Source organism: Ciconia boyciana, chromosome 1, assembly GCF_034638445.1.
Source record: "Ciconia boyciana chromosome 1, ASM3463844v1, whole genome shotgun sequence".
In the NCBI taxonomy this organism is placed as follows: domain Eukaryota; kingdom Metazoa; phylum Chordata; class Aves; order Ciconiiformes; family Ciconiidae; genus Ciconia; species Ciconia boyciana.
In genome coordinates, this window is record NC_132934.1 from 40,753,000 (window position 1) to 40,769,588 (window position 16,589).

At 41.4% G+C, this 16,589-nt stretch overlaps 1 protein-coding gene across 1 annotated transcript in view; it reads right to left on the reverse strand.

The window, feature by feature from the left end:
* Positions 1–16,589, reverse strand: part of PTPRB (protein tyrosine phosphatase receptor type B) — a 50,631-nt gene that overhangs the window by 15,635 nt on the left and 18,407 nt on the right. Inside the window, exons 9-21 of the mRNA XM_072863539.1 lie at positions 15,494–15,757; positions 14,243–14,506; positions 13,020–13,283; positions 12,025–12,288; positions 10,860–11,129; positions 9,966–10,229; positions 8,936–9,199; positions 8,265–8,546; positions 6,777–7,055; positions 4,690–4,839; positions 3,205–3,448; positions 1,954–2,060; positions 1,337–1,436 (exon numbers count right to left, since the gene is read on the reverse strand). Of these exons, the coding sequence (XP_072719640.1) occupies positions 1,337–1,436; positions 1,954–2,060; positions 3,205–3,448; positions 4,690–4,839; positions 6,777–7,055; positions 8,265–8,546; positions 8,936–9,199; positions 9,966–10,229; positions 10,860–11,129; positions 12,025–12,288; positions 13,020–13,283; positions 14,243–14,506; positions 15,494–15,757 (3,016 nt within the window). The remainder of the gene's footprint in view (positions 1–1,336; positions 1,437–1,953; positions 2,061–3,204; positions 3,449–4,689; positions 4,840–6,776; positions 7,056–8,264; positions 8,547–8,935; positions 9,200–9,965; positions 10,230–10,859; positions 11,130–12,024; positions 12,289–13,019; positions 13,284–14,242; positions 14,507–15,493; positions 15,758–16,589) is intronic.

The window sequence follows — 16,589 nt, forward strand, 5'->3', positions numbered from 1 at the left end:
TGTAGGTAGATTTTCAGACTCTGCAGACCAGGCCTCTAGGAGACACCCAGGTTCATAGCAGAAGTAAATGGCAGCACCACAGTGGGCTTTAGGAAAGCTGCAGAAGTGGTACTGACTCCACACAGTTAGTATTGCCTTTCTTCCTTTCGTTGCCATCTTCTCCTTCGACACACATCCCTTAGAGAACACTTTCTCTTTACATATGATAAGGGAAAACCATACTGGTACTTGCAGTCCTGCTGGCTATATAATTTACAACAAGAAACCTCACTCTATCTGAAGTTTATCTACACTAAAAAATTGCAATGAGATGTGCAAGGTGGAAAACACATCAATCTGCACTCTATTCATGCTCTATACGTCACTATGTACTGAGACGGTTAGGAGTGCAGAAGTCTAAACATGCAAAAGCAGGCCTTATTTACTATTGTTAATGATTTATGCCTCTTTTTTTTGGATGGCATATAGAGGAATACACTGAATTTGTTCATACAGCCTAAGAATAGCATTGCTAAAGGGTAAATTCATTCTGGCTAAAAGCTACGACAGAAAACAGTTTTTTTCCACTGTGAAATTCTGGCATCTGAAAAGCAAACTCAAAACAAAATAGACCTAATCTTGTGTCAGTAAAAGAATGAATTTCAGATTTTCAGAGTTTCGCATGTAAGGGAAATGTTGATTTTTTTTTACTTCAGAAACCACAAGGAATTTCATATATCTCTTTCAGTCATGCAAAATGGTTTAAATGGATAAAGCTTTTTTCAAAGTTGAGACAGTATTTCACTTTTTAAAAACATATTTAAAATTCACTATTTAAGATTCATCTAAAATGTGAAATATACAACTATAATGGACAGAAAAATGAGAAGTAAAGTTTGAACTAATCTTTTGGACACTGAGGTGATGTCACACATTAAGATTTTTGAACTGAAATGATAAAGTCTAAATGAATAGTTTCAAGAGCTTCCCATCTACAATGCAGATGAAGTTGATTTGAAACATTTCATTTTTGACAAAAGACATTCAGTTTGAATGATAAACCAGTTTTTCAGAAATATTCAGACTCCTACTGAAAACTAAAAGTTACGAGGATCCTCTATGAGATAATTCTGACTAACATCAGTAGGTATTTGAATGAAGAATATATAGACCTCTTAATATGTAAGTCATTAGTTCTATACTTAATGTGTACAGATGTTGGGGAACATAGATTTTATCTGTTGAATAGTTTAGTGCATTCCTCCAATTTTACAGTTACGCTTTAAATATTGTATTGCTTAAATGAATATAATTTGTCCTGACTTCAATAACAGACTGATAAAGGGACTCAACTTACCTAACTTTTTGTCTGCAGACAAATAAAGCAGTAACAGCCACTAACATCACAATCAGAAACAAGCCAGCACTCACACCTTCAATAACTCCAAACAGAGGCTCTAGAAACAAAACAGTGTATTTATATATCTTGAGGAAAAGATATGAAGAATCAAAGAATCAATAACTTCTAGGGGATATGTTATTATCAGCTAAAGAAGATGTTTAAATACAAGGAAATGTAAGGCATTTAAACACTTAGCTAAAACCTGGCCTTGATTTTCTGTCCTTATTTTTTCCAAACATTATGCAAAATCTTTCACTCCGAACCACAGTAAAAGAAAGCACAGCCCCATTATATGGGAGTTTGTTCTCTTGCACTTTGAAGTTTTCTTGGTGATAGCTTCACTGAGCGTTCACCCTTTCCTCTACTGTCAGCAGCTCCATCAAGCAGTCCTCTGAATTTTCAGACTAAGGATGGATAAGCCATGGCTCCAGCCTCATTTCAGAGTAGCCTTCAGGACATGCACAACAATTTGGTTTTGTTCCATTCCTTGCAAATACTTCTAGATACCAGTGTTCTGATGCACAATATATAATCACGTGCTACAGTCATTGAAAAACAAGCCTGAAACTAACCTGCCTCTGTGGTGATCGGTAAAGAGAAGAAGGTGTCTGCAAAGAGCGGTTTAGGGAGTTCCTTCGGGTCTTCACTGAAGAGCTGGGTAAAAGCCCGTACACTGATCCTAAAAAAACCAGTACCGTTATAGTTAGAGCTCATCAGATATTCAGAACCAACAGCAGAAAAGTAAGAACTCATTTGCTCGTTAGAGATAACTAAAACCTTTCCACTGACCACAGTCAGTTCTTAATGCAGGCACCTGAGTTAAATACTACAGCTGGGAGAGCCCAGCTAGTACAGCTGGAGGGCTCTGAGGTACCCTGGCAGAGGTAACTCTGGCTGCTGGCACACACAGCCTGACCATGCCTGAAGGCAGGACTAGCAGAAGCTGCAGTAGGGAGAGGACTCAGAAATGCTTCTCAGTGGTGAGATACTTTCCCTCCACATTACCGGACGGGGCTGTGCTAATGGAGAAATGTTCAGTCCTCTTGGTTCTCCTGGTAACGTGGGTATTTCCCAGACTGAATTTTTGGGAAATGTGCCCTAATGAGAGCAGACTGTGGTAGGGTACCACTGTCTTGATGATGATGAAGAAGCTGAGAGGCATGATGTGCACTGCCTAGCACGTGCCTTCTGTCCACGTGGCTGTCCAGTGAGCAGCCTGCAGACCTCTTGGGAGAGTGTTTGCCCCTGGGACGGGCATGACTGAGCTGCACTGGAGCTGAAGTTTGGTCTCACAGCCTGCGTAACTGCTGAGCCTGGTCTTGGCAGTCACCCTCTTCCACACCCTACAGCTAACCCGGGCCTAGTTCTGGACCCTGGGGATGGTGCCACAGGTTAGAATAACCTCCAGTTTTTTCTAGCTTGTTCCAAAGAACTGGTGTGGGGTAGTGGTGCCAAACAGACCGAGTGAAGCATCCTTGCCTTTTCCTGTTAAGTACTCTTCTGACTTAACTGATGGTCTTAAGTCTTTCCAAAGAAAGATTTAGCAGCTACAGGAGAACTACGCATCAAGTGGAGGGAAATAAATAAGCCTATTCACTGCACTGAGTTTTGTGCGTAATTAATTGTATCATTCCCATGCCAGTGAAGGACTGGTTCATACCTATGGAGCAGGGGCATGGATAAAGCTTTTATAAATTCACAGTGAACCACAAAGAACATCATACAACCCTGTTATTAATCTACAGAAGCTCAAGTGTATCAGGCATCCAGACAGCACCATGCCTAATAATGCAACAGGGCACAACTACCAACATAAATCTAACCTATAAGCAGTCCGAGGCTTTAGAGGTCCATCGCAGAATTTTTGCTGATCCGGATCACATCTTCCTCCTAGATTTTCCATTTCTCCTCCAAGCTTAATGTCAAAGCTTTTATAGTCACTGTCAGGATTTTCAGCACATCTACTGGCAAAATAATTTGTCTGGTAGATGCGTATAGAGTCGTTGTGTTTGTACTCCAGGTAGGAAGGTAATGGGTGCTGTTCATCAGGCTTTGGTCCTTCACTACCTACATCATGTGGAGAGAAAGACAGAAGTTTTACATACCACAGCCATTAATGTGATGCAGTTTATAGGCTCAAGCTGTTGACAGACATATTCTTATCCAACTTCCTAGCATTCCTTGGAGGCTGCACAGGCTACCTTGTGAATACAAAGCTACAGTGGTTAGGGTACCTTGTTTCTAGTACCAATCTTGCTATTATTTTCCTGGGGAACTTCAGACAGATTTCCTCACAAGACCTTAGCGCAGCTTTTCCAGATACAATGCTGCAATAGGCACGCACAGGTTGAATTCAAGCTATGACATTTTTTCCTGTGCTGTTGGTGGGAATCTCTGTGATCTAGAATCCTGGATCCTACCACCAGCTATTTCAAAAAGTGAGTAAAAAAAAAAATCCACACACTGACAAGTCTTCTCTATAGAGAGAAAAGCTGCAATAGGAAATGACAGGAGTCCCCTGAATGGAAAATCATGATAATGTGTAAAAGACTCAGGTAGGCAAAACCATGGCAATGAGTAGTCCCTTTCTCAAAGAGCTTTATAGTCTGCACAAACATGACAGAGTAGACAGTGGAAATATTATCTATGCTTTTTTCCCCAAGGGCTGATGGACAGAGAGATTAAGAAACTTTCTCAGGGGTCACAAAATATGTCCTGGCATGCCAGTAAATGAAGCCACTTCTAAAAACAAGGTATTAACTGTTGAGACATCCATCTGTTCTGTCACATATAGGTCAATTGCAGAAAGGGAAGTTTACATGCATGCTACAAGGGCAATTTCTGTTCTGTTTCACAGTGCTGCACGCAAAGTCTTTTTCTTCAGTAAGCAAACACCACCTGGGAGATGCTACCTTTGCCTTCTCAGCATGGCTTACTGAGGTTCTCCAGAAGAGTTACCTTAGTGTTCCCACCTAACATTTAAACTACCTTTTGAGATCTGTGCACAGTCCACTGCCAATGGCATCCAACATAAGTCTCCTACTGTGGAAATTTCCTGAACGTACATGAGACCATAACCTAGAGTACAGAAGCTAACTACTGCTTGTGGCTCTGCAGTTGCTACTGACCCTCTGAGGAGGAGACTGAGTTCCTAAGTCCCCAGGCTGGGAAGCAGGTATAGATCCAAAACCTCTATGAAACTCAGCCACTAGGTGAAGACAAGCTCCTTTGCTGTGTAGTGATAGGGGTGTACCTCCCTGTGTAACTCCTACAGGCTATAGAGAATGGTATTAAATCATGACACTTACCATCAGCCTCTCTCACAACCACAGTAAAGTACTTCACAGCTCCATTAGTATCACTAAACCAGCTGCAGTTAAAAGTAAAGTTGATGGAGGATTTGGTAATCAGCACCTCTTTTTTGTTCACTCGTATGTCTGGAGGTGGCTGAGGGGGACCTGAGTAATAAAAAAAAAAAGGCAAAAAGAAAAAAAAAGGGAAAAGTATAATCTACGTATCTGCTGTGAGCTAGACCTAGTAAGGGAAATGCAATTCTTAATAAAGCTCAGCTAACTGGACCCAAGTCTCTGATTCTATTCTATTTGCAATTGAGAAAGTGTCTTCACCTCCCACAGGGAAACTGCCAAAGGATGAAACAAGCCAGCAGTGAGTTAACTATAATAACAGTGGCAGCCCCTCAGTAGGAATTCTTGTAGAAGCCCACATGGAAATGCATTGAAGTTTTGCTAAATCTATGAAATCAGAAATTGTAGCTGCTAAAAATGACACAGGTTTAAGCCAGGTATTTGGAGCCCACGTAGCACGCTCACTACAGGAAGTTACCTATTTTAAGCATCTGAATTTCTGTTTCCTTTTACAGAGGAACAGTCCTGAGTCAGCCAGACACAGCATTCAACTATAGAGTACCATCTTCCAGACTGACTGCAGAATTTCCATCGGAAATGTTCTTTGTATGATAGAAAGCTATACCTCAAACAGTGACACAGCAGAACTAAACTGGAAAGTGAAGTACATAGGGAAAAACCTTCAGAGAACCAATGCAGCAAAAGTGGGGATTTTAAGGATTGACATTGCTGAATCTTTTAAAACTCTGTATTACTGAAACTATATTGCATGTATGGGAAACTGAATATGTAAGCACGTGGCTAAACTTCAAAAGGTTTTAGATTGCAAAAAGAACCAATAATTCACACATTTATATGTTGCTTAGCTAAACCTTTCAGATCTACAAAGCCTAGCTGCAGTTTTTTTCTGTTCCCTTGAAGTAGGGCCTCCAGTGTAAACCAGAGCCTGGGAGGGCAGCAGTGTTCAAAACAACTAAGAACAAACGTGAAACAGCTAACCTTCAAACAGGACTCAGTCTCACTTCTTGTGACATGAGCAGCTAGTTCTTACTACATCTGAATTTGTAGCTTCCTTTGTGGTAGAGGAAGGAGATGACATGGTTGCAATTAAAAGGCGATTGATGGGGGAAGGGAGAAGGTGGGCTGGTGACTGAACTCTGTAGCTTAGCTCACTAGCTCCCAAATCAAACATAATTTTTATGATCTAGCATTTCACGCAAATGTGGCTTTTAATAAGCAGCTATAGAAGCATCCCTGAATAGGCCTCCTCACTGTCCTGTCATTTTTGAGAAGTTTAGCCCTGGAGCAGTTCAGGCCCCTGCGCTGTGCTGTGCCACTGAATCCAGGTGCTGCAAAAACCGGAGCAGCTCTAGGGCCAGCAATGGCAGGCTGTTGACTGCGGTGATGCCTGGCAGTGCAGAGGCACCAGCAGATGCTGTCACTACCCTCCATTCAGCAGCCTAAGGGTGGAGAAACTGCTGAAGTTGTTTCAAAGCACATGCTTTGGAAACCTGTGATCTTCCCTCAGGTCTAACTCCTACAGGTGATTTGGTCAGGTAGCATCTCAGAAGAGTGTATAGAGAGCCCAAAGAGGACCAAGTGCCACAATTCAGTGTCCTTACTGAGGGATCTTTTTTCTGAGGATGGCTACTGTCTGTGATGGGAAACAGCCAGGCACGGGAAGCCAAGCAGCAACCATGAGGACAATTAAAGGTGTGGGATGATGAGGACATCTTTGGTGCTGAACATCAGAGTGACAGGATAATTTTTCATGTTTCTCAGGCTATATTTCATGAATGAGCCAAATAAACAGGTCTGGTAATGTAATGAGAGGCAATATAGTTAAAATACTGCATTGTTTGTCACAGCAGGGACCAAAGGGCAGGTTCACCCTATTTTGGCCACCAGATTACAAGTGCCACACACTGGCAATTGTGGAGTTCAGAACTCCTTTTGCTCTCTAACCAACACTAGCAATTGCTTATTGCTGCTCACTGCCTCCCTTCACGGCAACTCTGAATTCCACTTACGGTCGATCATTGTGATGGTGCTGTCTTCAACTACTTCACTCGTCATGTCTGCAGAATGCACCTTGATGGACACCAGGTATCGCTTGTGGGGAACGAGGGTCATGATATTAAGCAGAGATTTGTCTTTTTCTATCCTTTTAGAAAATTCTACTTCACGAGCGTCCAGTTTTTTGCATTCGACGCTATACCCATCAAAGTCAGAATCAGGAGGAGTCCAGGAACATGCAATGGCAGTAGAGGTCTGGGGCCGACAATGAAGACTTTGTATCTTGTCTGGTTCTAGAGGAATGTTGAGAAGTTGAAGCTCAGTTGGAAAAGGGACAGGCATCATGCACTCTGCTTACCCCACGGCCCCTAGATTCTGCATCAACCATTTGATCAGAGCAGGAGGCTAGGAGCCAGAATTCCCACCTCTCCTGCAAATGTGTGCTGCCTGATTATTAGGAAAGGCAGTCTTACTCATTTTAGCCATCTGAAATTGGATCTAGTGACATCAACCTCATCAGGTTTGTGAAGCTTCAGTAATTGTAAAAACAAGCAAACAAAACTACTTGCTTAAGTCTTAATGAGAACAGCAACACTGGAAAGCAATGGATTTCTAGAACTCTGTTACAACTTATTTGAGGTTACATTGGTCAACAGTATCAGTCAGTACTAATATTGTCATCTCATGACTGATCTGGTTTCCTGGGTAGCCTGTGGTGTGTCCATATTACTAAAGCATACCACAGAAATATGCTTTATCCACGGAATATTGGAGCATCGTTTATAACGTGCGACACGTAACAAGGATGGGATTTCACTTTCAGATGGCAGACACCTACGTTTAAGTGGTTAAATACAGGTGAAAGAGGTAGCTATGCTCTCATTTTAATTAATATGCTGAATGAAGTCTAAAGAGCTACTCAGCTTACTAAACATAGATGCCAATTTGGAGCTGAATCCCACCCCAAGTGACATGAGGGTTTGCCAAGCCTCAGTTATTTTTACAATTCCAGGTCACTTGTTCAAATCAGCCCGCTACTGAGGTTGCTAGAGGCAGCTAGAGACAATGTGGATCCACAGAAACTGACAGGAACGCAGAGGAGTGAAACACTCTGATTCCAGTTTCAAACCTAGTACAGCAGGGTTTCATTCATCCTTCCTGTCTGATCATTCAGAAACATTTTGATTATTTCAATATCCTACTGTCCCTAATGTCAGAGAAGTTTGGATATTCAGACTTATTTTACCCCTAAAACGGATTGATTCAGGCTCTGCAACCCAACAGCCCCACTCTGGATGTGAAGATTGCAAATGTATGTCCATTTTCAATCTTTAAATGGTTGACCTTGCACACAGTAAGGGCTTAGAGTCTAGCTGAATTCATTGCCAGTCATTCATGAATTTATTAATGGAAATTACTGACTGCAAAAGGAATTGATAAGATTTAACAGTTTTGCATCTTCTCCAGCTGAGTGTTAGGGTGCAATGGAAATTGTTACTTACTTGTTCTCACACTTGCAGACTGTGACTGACTGTATGTCTTCCAGCTGTCGCCACTGACCGTTCTGACACTGAACTCATAGAGTCTTCCTGGTCGCAGGCCATAGATGATACGTACTTTTGATTTGCTGCTGCTGTAGGGATTGAATACTGTGAGGGGATCTTTTGGAAGCCACTGCAACTCAAAATCATCATAGTCTGTCCAGTCTGGAGGACCCAGCCAAGTGATTGATAAAGAAGTGTTTGCAACATCAGTAAAGGATACAGCGTTAGGAGGGCTGGGTGCTACACAGAAAGGGGGGGAAAAAAGGGAAAAAAAAAAAGAGATTCTTAATGAATTTTTACACAAGACAAATAAGATCAAACATGCATTATTTTCTTCATGCATCACAAAGTAGTTTATATTATCCCGTGTACACAGTCTGTACTGCATCAGCTCTGATGGTGGTGACTTTCACAGACATTACATATTCCTGAGTCTTCGAAAGAAAAACGGTGCTGAACAAAATCACACTCCATTGGTTTAATACCCTTAAGGATATCCTTTATCTTTACACCTTCAGTGACTCTTATAATAAATCCTCCCTCAGAATAAGTCTGTTGCATAGTTGTGAACTAATACGAATTCTGACAGATGGGACTAAACAAAATCCCAAAGCTTTTGTGTCTTTTACCTGTTCTTCCTTCAGCATTTGCTGTGTTGGTCAGGTCACCACTGTGAGTCACCACAACCAGAGTGTACTTTCTGCCAGGAATGAGCCCCTGGAAATGCCATTCTTTCAGGTCTTTCCTGTGCCATGTTTCTTTCTGTGTCCCATTTGGGTTGTAAAGGTTCAGCTCATAGAAGTCAACATCTCCTGCTGCTGGACTCCAGGTGAACCACAGACTGTCTGTCATGTTTCGGTTGAATGCCTTGAGACCAACAACTGGGGCTGGTACTGAAAAAAAGGGGATGAATATTACTTTATGTAGAACATCCTTAGGATGAGGAGAAGCAACAAGGTCAAGCAGACCTTACACTTATCCTGTAAAGACAGCCATGTAATAAACTAGACAGCCACCACAGCTGTCCCCAAAAGAGGCTGAAATGTTTATAATAGATAGTTTTGCAAATGTTAAGCAGCTTTTTCCCAGTCAGTGTCTGGAAACATCCAATTCTGAGGTAGCTCAAGAAAGTGCAGAGGCAGTGGTATACAGCGGTTACTATATGGTGCCTCAGAGGATAGAGAAAGGTTTCACAGAGTGTCAGGGCTGCTAGAGCTGCTTAGGAAACTCTGCTTCCTACGTGTGGCTAAACAAACATGGAGCTGCAACCAGAGCTCCCCATCAGAAATAAATGTTACTTCACTGGTAGACTGTCTACCCCATTAACCCTACTTGCTTTGCCTTTTGTCTTTTCCACTCATAGACCAATACTGCTTCCAGAATGGGAGACAGCTGTTTTCCTTTAAGTCTTATGCAGCATACATTGGTACGTCCTTCTCCTGATCTGAGTACCTGGGAACTATTGCTTCATTTTTCCTCTTGTAACCACATCATTCAGAATTTACCTTCTTCTTTATCTAATGCTTTTCATGTATAAGAGCCAATTTTGTATTTCTAATAGTTGCTGTAATCTAGCATGAACATCAGACTCAGACCAGCTCACTGGTGTCCCTCATTAGCACCACACTGGAGATGGATGATTTTCTTAAATGTTCTTGCCTGTTCTTCCAAAGACAGACGACTCATTAGTGAGGTCTCCGCTGTGAGTAACAATCACCATTCGATACATCCTGCCTTGCCGCAGGTTCTGGAATGAACATTGCTGGAGGTGCTGCTCTCCTGAAATCCTGTCATGAAGGGACTTGTCCGGGTTGTATAGGAAGATGTCATATGAATCAAGCTCCCCTTGTGAGGTGGTCCAGCTGAAAGACAGTCGGTCAGTGGTGTTCTCTGTGACCTTCAGATTTGTGACAGCTGCTGGAACTGAAAAGAAGGATAAATGCAAGAGTAAATATCAAGTGTCTAGTCACTAAGATGAACCTTTAATAAAGTAACAACTCATGGCTGGAATACATTTCAATTAAGCCACAAGTAGCTAAGTAAAGTCAACATCAACTTTCAGACACAATGGGAAGGCATTTATGAGGTGCCGCTGAGTCTCTCCAATACAATGTATTTCCCAGCAGGCCTGGTTCTCCAGCCTGTGCTCACACAGAACTGCCCATTAGTTTCTACAAGAAGCTTTAATTGAGTAAAGGCTGCAAGACTTGGCTCTAAGTTTAGAGGTGTGTATTAACGTCAAATGCTGCGTTAAGAGCCTTGAGATCGTGAATTAAAAACTTGACGACAATAAAGCATTCAGGTGGTTCCATAACATAGACTGGGGTAAGAATTCAGCACTTTGGTTCTATACCCTTATTATGAACTATGGCCACATTATTATGCTAACAAATTTCAGATTCACATACCAAGCGCGTATCAGGAAAAATGATGCATAAATATCTGGAGTCTGTTCCTACTGGAATCTTTCCAGAATCAGGATATACAGATGATTCATGTATTTAATGATATCTGACTGAGGGAGCTATAAATAAACCGAGATGTTCTAATTACCTGTTCGACCAACAGTTTCTGCTCGTTTACTGAAGAGCCCGCCACTGACTGTCAAAACTTGTATTTTATACTTCTTGCCGGCTAATAAATCTTCAAATTTGTGCTGTTTGGCAGTAGCTGGCTCTGATTTGTTGCTCAGGAGGATTCCTTGCTCATTCAAGAGCAGAATGTCATATCTTTCAGCTACACCAGGTGCTTTCTGCCAGGTTACTAACAAGGAATGACTGCTGTAAGCATGATGGGCTAATAATTCCTGGACAGAGGCTGGAACTGGAAGCAACAATTAAAGGCAGGACATTACCAGGTGAAATATGGACCATTCAATACACAACTGTGAATAGAGTAATTAATAGAGAACATCTTTATACATTTGCATGTTCACTTGTGGGGAAAGGGATATCTGTGCATGTATTTGCACAAGCAAATAATTCCTAGACATAAATAAAATCAGATGAAGTTACAGAGCATCATGGACATCTGAACTGGGCATGGAGAACCAAAGATATACATAAATTATCATGAAAAGAGGGAGAAGGAGAGTGAGATGAACTCTGACTGAAACAGTTAAGAAAGGCATGTGAAAAAGAACTGTAAAATAAAGAAGTGGTGAATTGGTGCAAAATAGTGGCATAGAATAGAAAACATTAGCCACCAGCTGTTGCACAAAAGCCAAGGCCACAGCAAACACATGCAGGTGCTAAAGAGAGAGGATGGATTAAAAACAAGGTGTTCCACTGTTTGTGTGTCCTGACACGCAGTATATTGGGGCAATACATTGTCTAACAAGCCTTGACCATGCAATGGGCTCTGCTAGAACACAATATTTGACTACATGGAGCCCTGCAAGATGTATGTGTCAGATGGGTATAGGCACAGGACAGAGGAGGTCTGTAACTGCATTAATCCTATAAAGGCACACTTTGGGCTGGGGAACTGAATTCCACACACATTTACCCAGGTAAAGCTACTCACATGACAGATCTCACTGGTATTAACAGAGCCATGCCTAAGTGTTTGCAAGAGCGAGGAGGCACGCTCTTTGAGATAAAAACTTCTTGTGAGTCTGGGTCTCCCCATACCCAATGGTATGTTCATAAGCATTATTAAATAAGGGTCAGCTTCTAGGAAGATATAAAACTTGCTCCTTGTCTCAAAAGAAACGTACTTGTTCTCCCAAAAGCTACTAAGCTGTTGTGCAAGGTGCCACTGTTAGATTGCACCACCACCCGGTACTGCTCCCCAGCTTCCAGCTTGTGAAACATGTGCTCAGAGATGTGTTTGGAGACACTCTGGGAGTCAAGCTGATGGTTTTGCTGAAATATAGTCACTGTGTAGGAATCAACATCTCCACTTCCAGGAGTCCAGCTCACTTTCAGGCTGTTTGTCATGCCGTTAGGTGATACATGAATGTTTCTGACCGCACTTGGAACTGGAAAAAAAAAGGAACACAAAGGCACCTGCTCACAAATTCCTGTTTGATTCAGACTTTTTAATTCCTACTTTTTTATGGCCACAGCAAATGATTCAAAGCACAAAGACCATTTACAGGTACAAGTAATTTCACTCATGGGTAAACACAAGTAAAGCTGAAGGCATTTGTGTAGGATTGTGCCATTTTAGAAAAGCAATTCTATGTGTTTACAGGAAGAAAAGTAAAGAAAATGTAAGTTAAACAGAAAAAAAGTTTGTATGTTGTTTTATCTGGATAACCTCCCTCTTCTCCAAATGACGCTTTAGAAACATCTCAGAAAATCAAAGCTCTTTATGTACGCATACTTAGGCATTTTGCAGTTATAATCTCACCATTCATTTCAGGTGAGTAAACAGAGGCATAAAATAGCTTAAGTGATTTAGCTAGAGATACTAAGGAAACAACTGGCATGCATGGGAGTAACAGAAACCCAAATGCTGACATCTCAATACCATTCCTATGCAACAAATCAAATTATCTGCCAATAATCAAATACTGGTGCCTGTGACATCTGTTTATTAAGCACAGATCAAGCTGGCTGAAGTACTACTGTGATTTTCAATGACATCTGCTATCTTCGTGCCAGTGTTACAGGAGCTCAAATAAGATCATGGTTCTCCCTTTTTCTGTGCCTCATTCTTTCCTCTAGAGTAGCCTCAACACATTTTAAATACCATGTTATTTCTTACTTGTCAGGCCTTCTATGAAGGTAGCACGTTGTGCATCTCCACTGATTGTCAAGACAAGAATTTTGTATAGACGTCCTGGAGTCAGAGCTGTGAACCAATACTCTTCAATGGTGTTCCCAAGGAAAATGGGTGGGAAGATCTTCATATCATTGAAGAGGAGCTGAATCTCATATTTATCAACATCCCCTTCAGCCTTTGACCACGTCACCTGCAGATCTTCTGTGCTTCTGTTACTGAGAGTCAGTTCCTTCACTGACTCTGGCACTGAAGAGATGAGAAGAAAGATAGGAAACTTCTCAGTACTTATTACCAGATCACAGCAAAAAGATAACAGCTCCGAAGCCGTGCTCCTGAGCTAAAACTTTTCATTCAGTTCCCTAGGAAAAGCAGTAGATGATTGCACTTATTTGCAAGGTTGCTGTTTGTGGTTTGCACCGTATCTAACACTGGAAGGTCCCATTTCAGAACAGGGAGTCCACAATCTATCATAATAAATGAACAATAATGGAGCCTGCAGGGAGTTTGCATAGCCAACAAGAATTGAGTAGGATCTGCATGTACAACAAATGTCCTGCGAAGAGGTGTGAGCTAGTGGAGACCCAAGGCAAGCCGTCTATGTGATGCAGCAGCACACTGCGCAGTTCCCAGCTCCTGCCAAATGCAGGTCAGTTATTTTTGCCCAGTGCTACATCTGTGTTAGTAAACTTGGTTTCTTAGCATGGCTCATTAGCTTACATGTAGCGCTAGGTGAAGACAGGCAGATTGTATCCAGATCCCTGCCGGCTCACAACTAGCCACCCGTACCTCTCTTGCCCCATGCTCTCCAACTCCAGTTCTTGGGGTAATTTGAGTAGAGTGAGGTCTAGCCTACCTTCTTCCTTATACATTTCCATGACCAGAAAAAACTGCCTTGTACATTCTGGCATAGTTTAAGCATAAATACTAAGCTTATGTGGAAATCTGTACAACTGTTTTTCAGTTTTGCATGTTTCAAGATTTGCTTTCCAAGTTCACAGCACAGGTCTCTTCTTTCACTTTCTATATGTCTGTAACTTAAACATTGGTAATAAACTAAATACTGCTTTCCATATTTGGAATGACACACATTCGAAGAGTCACACTCAACATCCTACGTTAAAATCATACGAGATTTTTGAGCCCAGCTATGGTAAATAGAAAAAAATCCTGGAGTGTCTCAGGATGTTTCTGGGGTATTTACTTACTTGTTCTGCCATAGACTCTTTCACTAGTTTCATATTTCCCACTCCTTGTGCTGACTGTGACACTGTACTGCCTCCCTGGGACCAGATTAGTGAACACACATTCATTTTCATCCTTTGGGACACTTTTTGTTTGGATGAAATCATTGTTGTTCTTGATGATCACTTCATAATTATCAAAATATCCAGAGGCATGTAACCAGGACACCTTCAAGTAGTCACTTCTGGCTGAGTTGCTGACAGTAAGTCCCTGAACACTTGAAGGGACTGAAAGAAAAAACACAATTAAAGATTCAGAAAGTGATAACTTCCTGAAGTAACAGGAGTTGCTGTAGTGAACTACATTTGTGGCAATTACCAGACTTTTCTGAGGAAGTTACAAAAAGACCACAATGTGGATTTAAGCAATACTCTACCCTCTAAAATAGTAACTCTGCAGTTTCCAGGCTGCTTTACATCATATGACAATAGTTTGCCTTTCCAAGTTTTGGTCTTTTGGAACCTGGTCAGTTTTGCTTAGAGCAGTGAGTTTCACAGGTTCACACTAGTCCTGAATTTGCTTCTCCTCATTTAAATGGCTGTCCCTTGGATTTTCACTGACATCATGAGAAGACTAAAACTGCACTAACTTGATACTCTTTGTCGTTTTAACATCCCTTACCATCTTTCTTTTATTCTACTGGTTTACCAAGTGTAAAGTCTCAGTCTTTTCAATCTTTGAGGAACTTTTAAAAAGTGTTCCCTCATTATTGCCACCCTTGTCTGAAATTTCTCTCATTCCTGTTATAATCTTGAACACTGCATAACCAAAACCATAGACGTGGGTGTTACATGACCAAAAAAAATAGCCATGGGTGTTATTCATTTATGTGACACCTTACTAATATTTTAGTAGTTAGCTCCTATTTTGTTCTTTCAGTGTTTGAGTAACTTTTTTGGGGGATGCTCTGCAGGATATACTTGAAGAGCCAAGTAGAGGGGTTAAGGGCAGGAAAATGCATTTGAGCCAAAACTGATACATGATTTCTGCTCACCCACAAGGACTGACACATGACTTTTATTCATGCTAAAGTAATTTTGTATGACATAAAGCAGCAGTAGGGGCATAAGATTAAATCTGTAAATCTGTAATTTTATGTTTTGACCCTCCAACCCCTACTCACCCATCCCAGTTTAGTTAGATATTGATACATCATTGATAATGGCTATAAAAAGTGGTTATGGTGACTGTATTCACCCAGAGGATCTCTTTACCTGTTCGTTCCTGGCTGAAGGAATAATTTTCAAACTTCCCACTCTTCGTGGTTATCATCACATTGTAAAGCGTCCCAGGAGTAAGGCTGCTGAAGGAGCATTCACTGAAGGATTTGGAAATGGTGAGAGTCTGAACAATCTGGTCATCGTGAGAGAGTGTTACCAAATAACTGTCTACATCTCCAGAAGCTGGCAGCCAAGAAACACTGAGGTAGTCACTGCGACCTGAGTTATTTACTGTTACTCCAGTCACGCTGGAAGGAACTGTGCAACAAAGAGGAAAAACCAGAAGAGCTTTAACTAGCCAATTCCTATTGTTGTGAGAATGCCTGGAATGCCACCCTGCAAAATAAGCAGTCTAGGACTCCTGAGAAGCTCTGCACTGGCTCCCACTGAGCAACACTCATCTGCTTTTTGGAATACAGTGAAGGAAATTGTCTTTGGTGGCATGATCCCAGCACTTCTAAAATCCCAGAAGATGAGTTATCCTCTCAGATTGAAGTTCATCAGTAATAGCAATAACTACTGAGGCTTGTATGATGTCGAGGCCCATAGCAGAATGTGTTTCATTTGCAATGAGTTATCTGACGCCTAGTGGCCAAAACATGAATGCAAGTTGTTTTTCAAGACAGCAAGGTGAGCTCAAAGGCTCCACATTGCCAGAACTACCATCACTCAGGTACTAAATTATCAGAGTTATTACGGAGGCAGACCTTAATCATAACGAACTGTCACATTTTCACTGGACTCTGATGCACTGAACTGACTTACCTCAGTAGAGGGACTGCCCATCAGCTGTCAGCATCAAAAATAGGAGAAGATTCTACAAAATATGTCTATGTACTTTAAGTCTTTTAGTGTTATTCTTCTCCAATTGTTTTTCTTTTTTTTTTTTTAACCTGAAAATAGTTGTTTTCAGGGAGAACAATGGAGCAAACTGCAGAATGCCTGGCCTTTGCCAAATACACATAAAGGGTGAAATTGCACTGTGTTGTCAATTTTTCCCTCTATTTAAATATCCAAAGGACTGGTATTACATTTCATGAGCCACTAAACTTACAGAGTTTGATGCAATAGTAAATCCTGTCCTATGCAG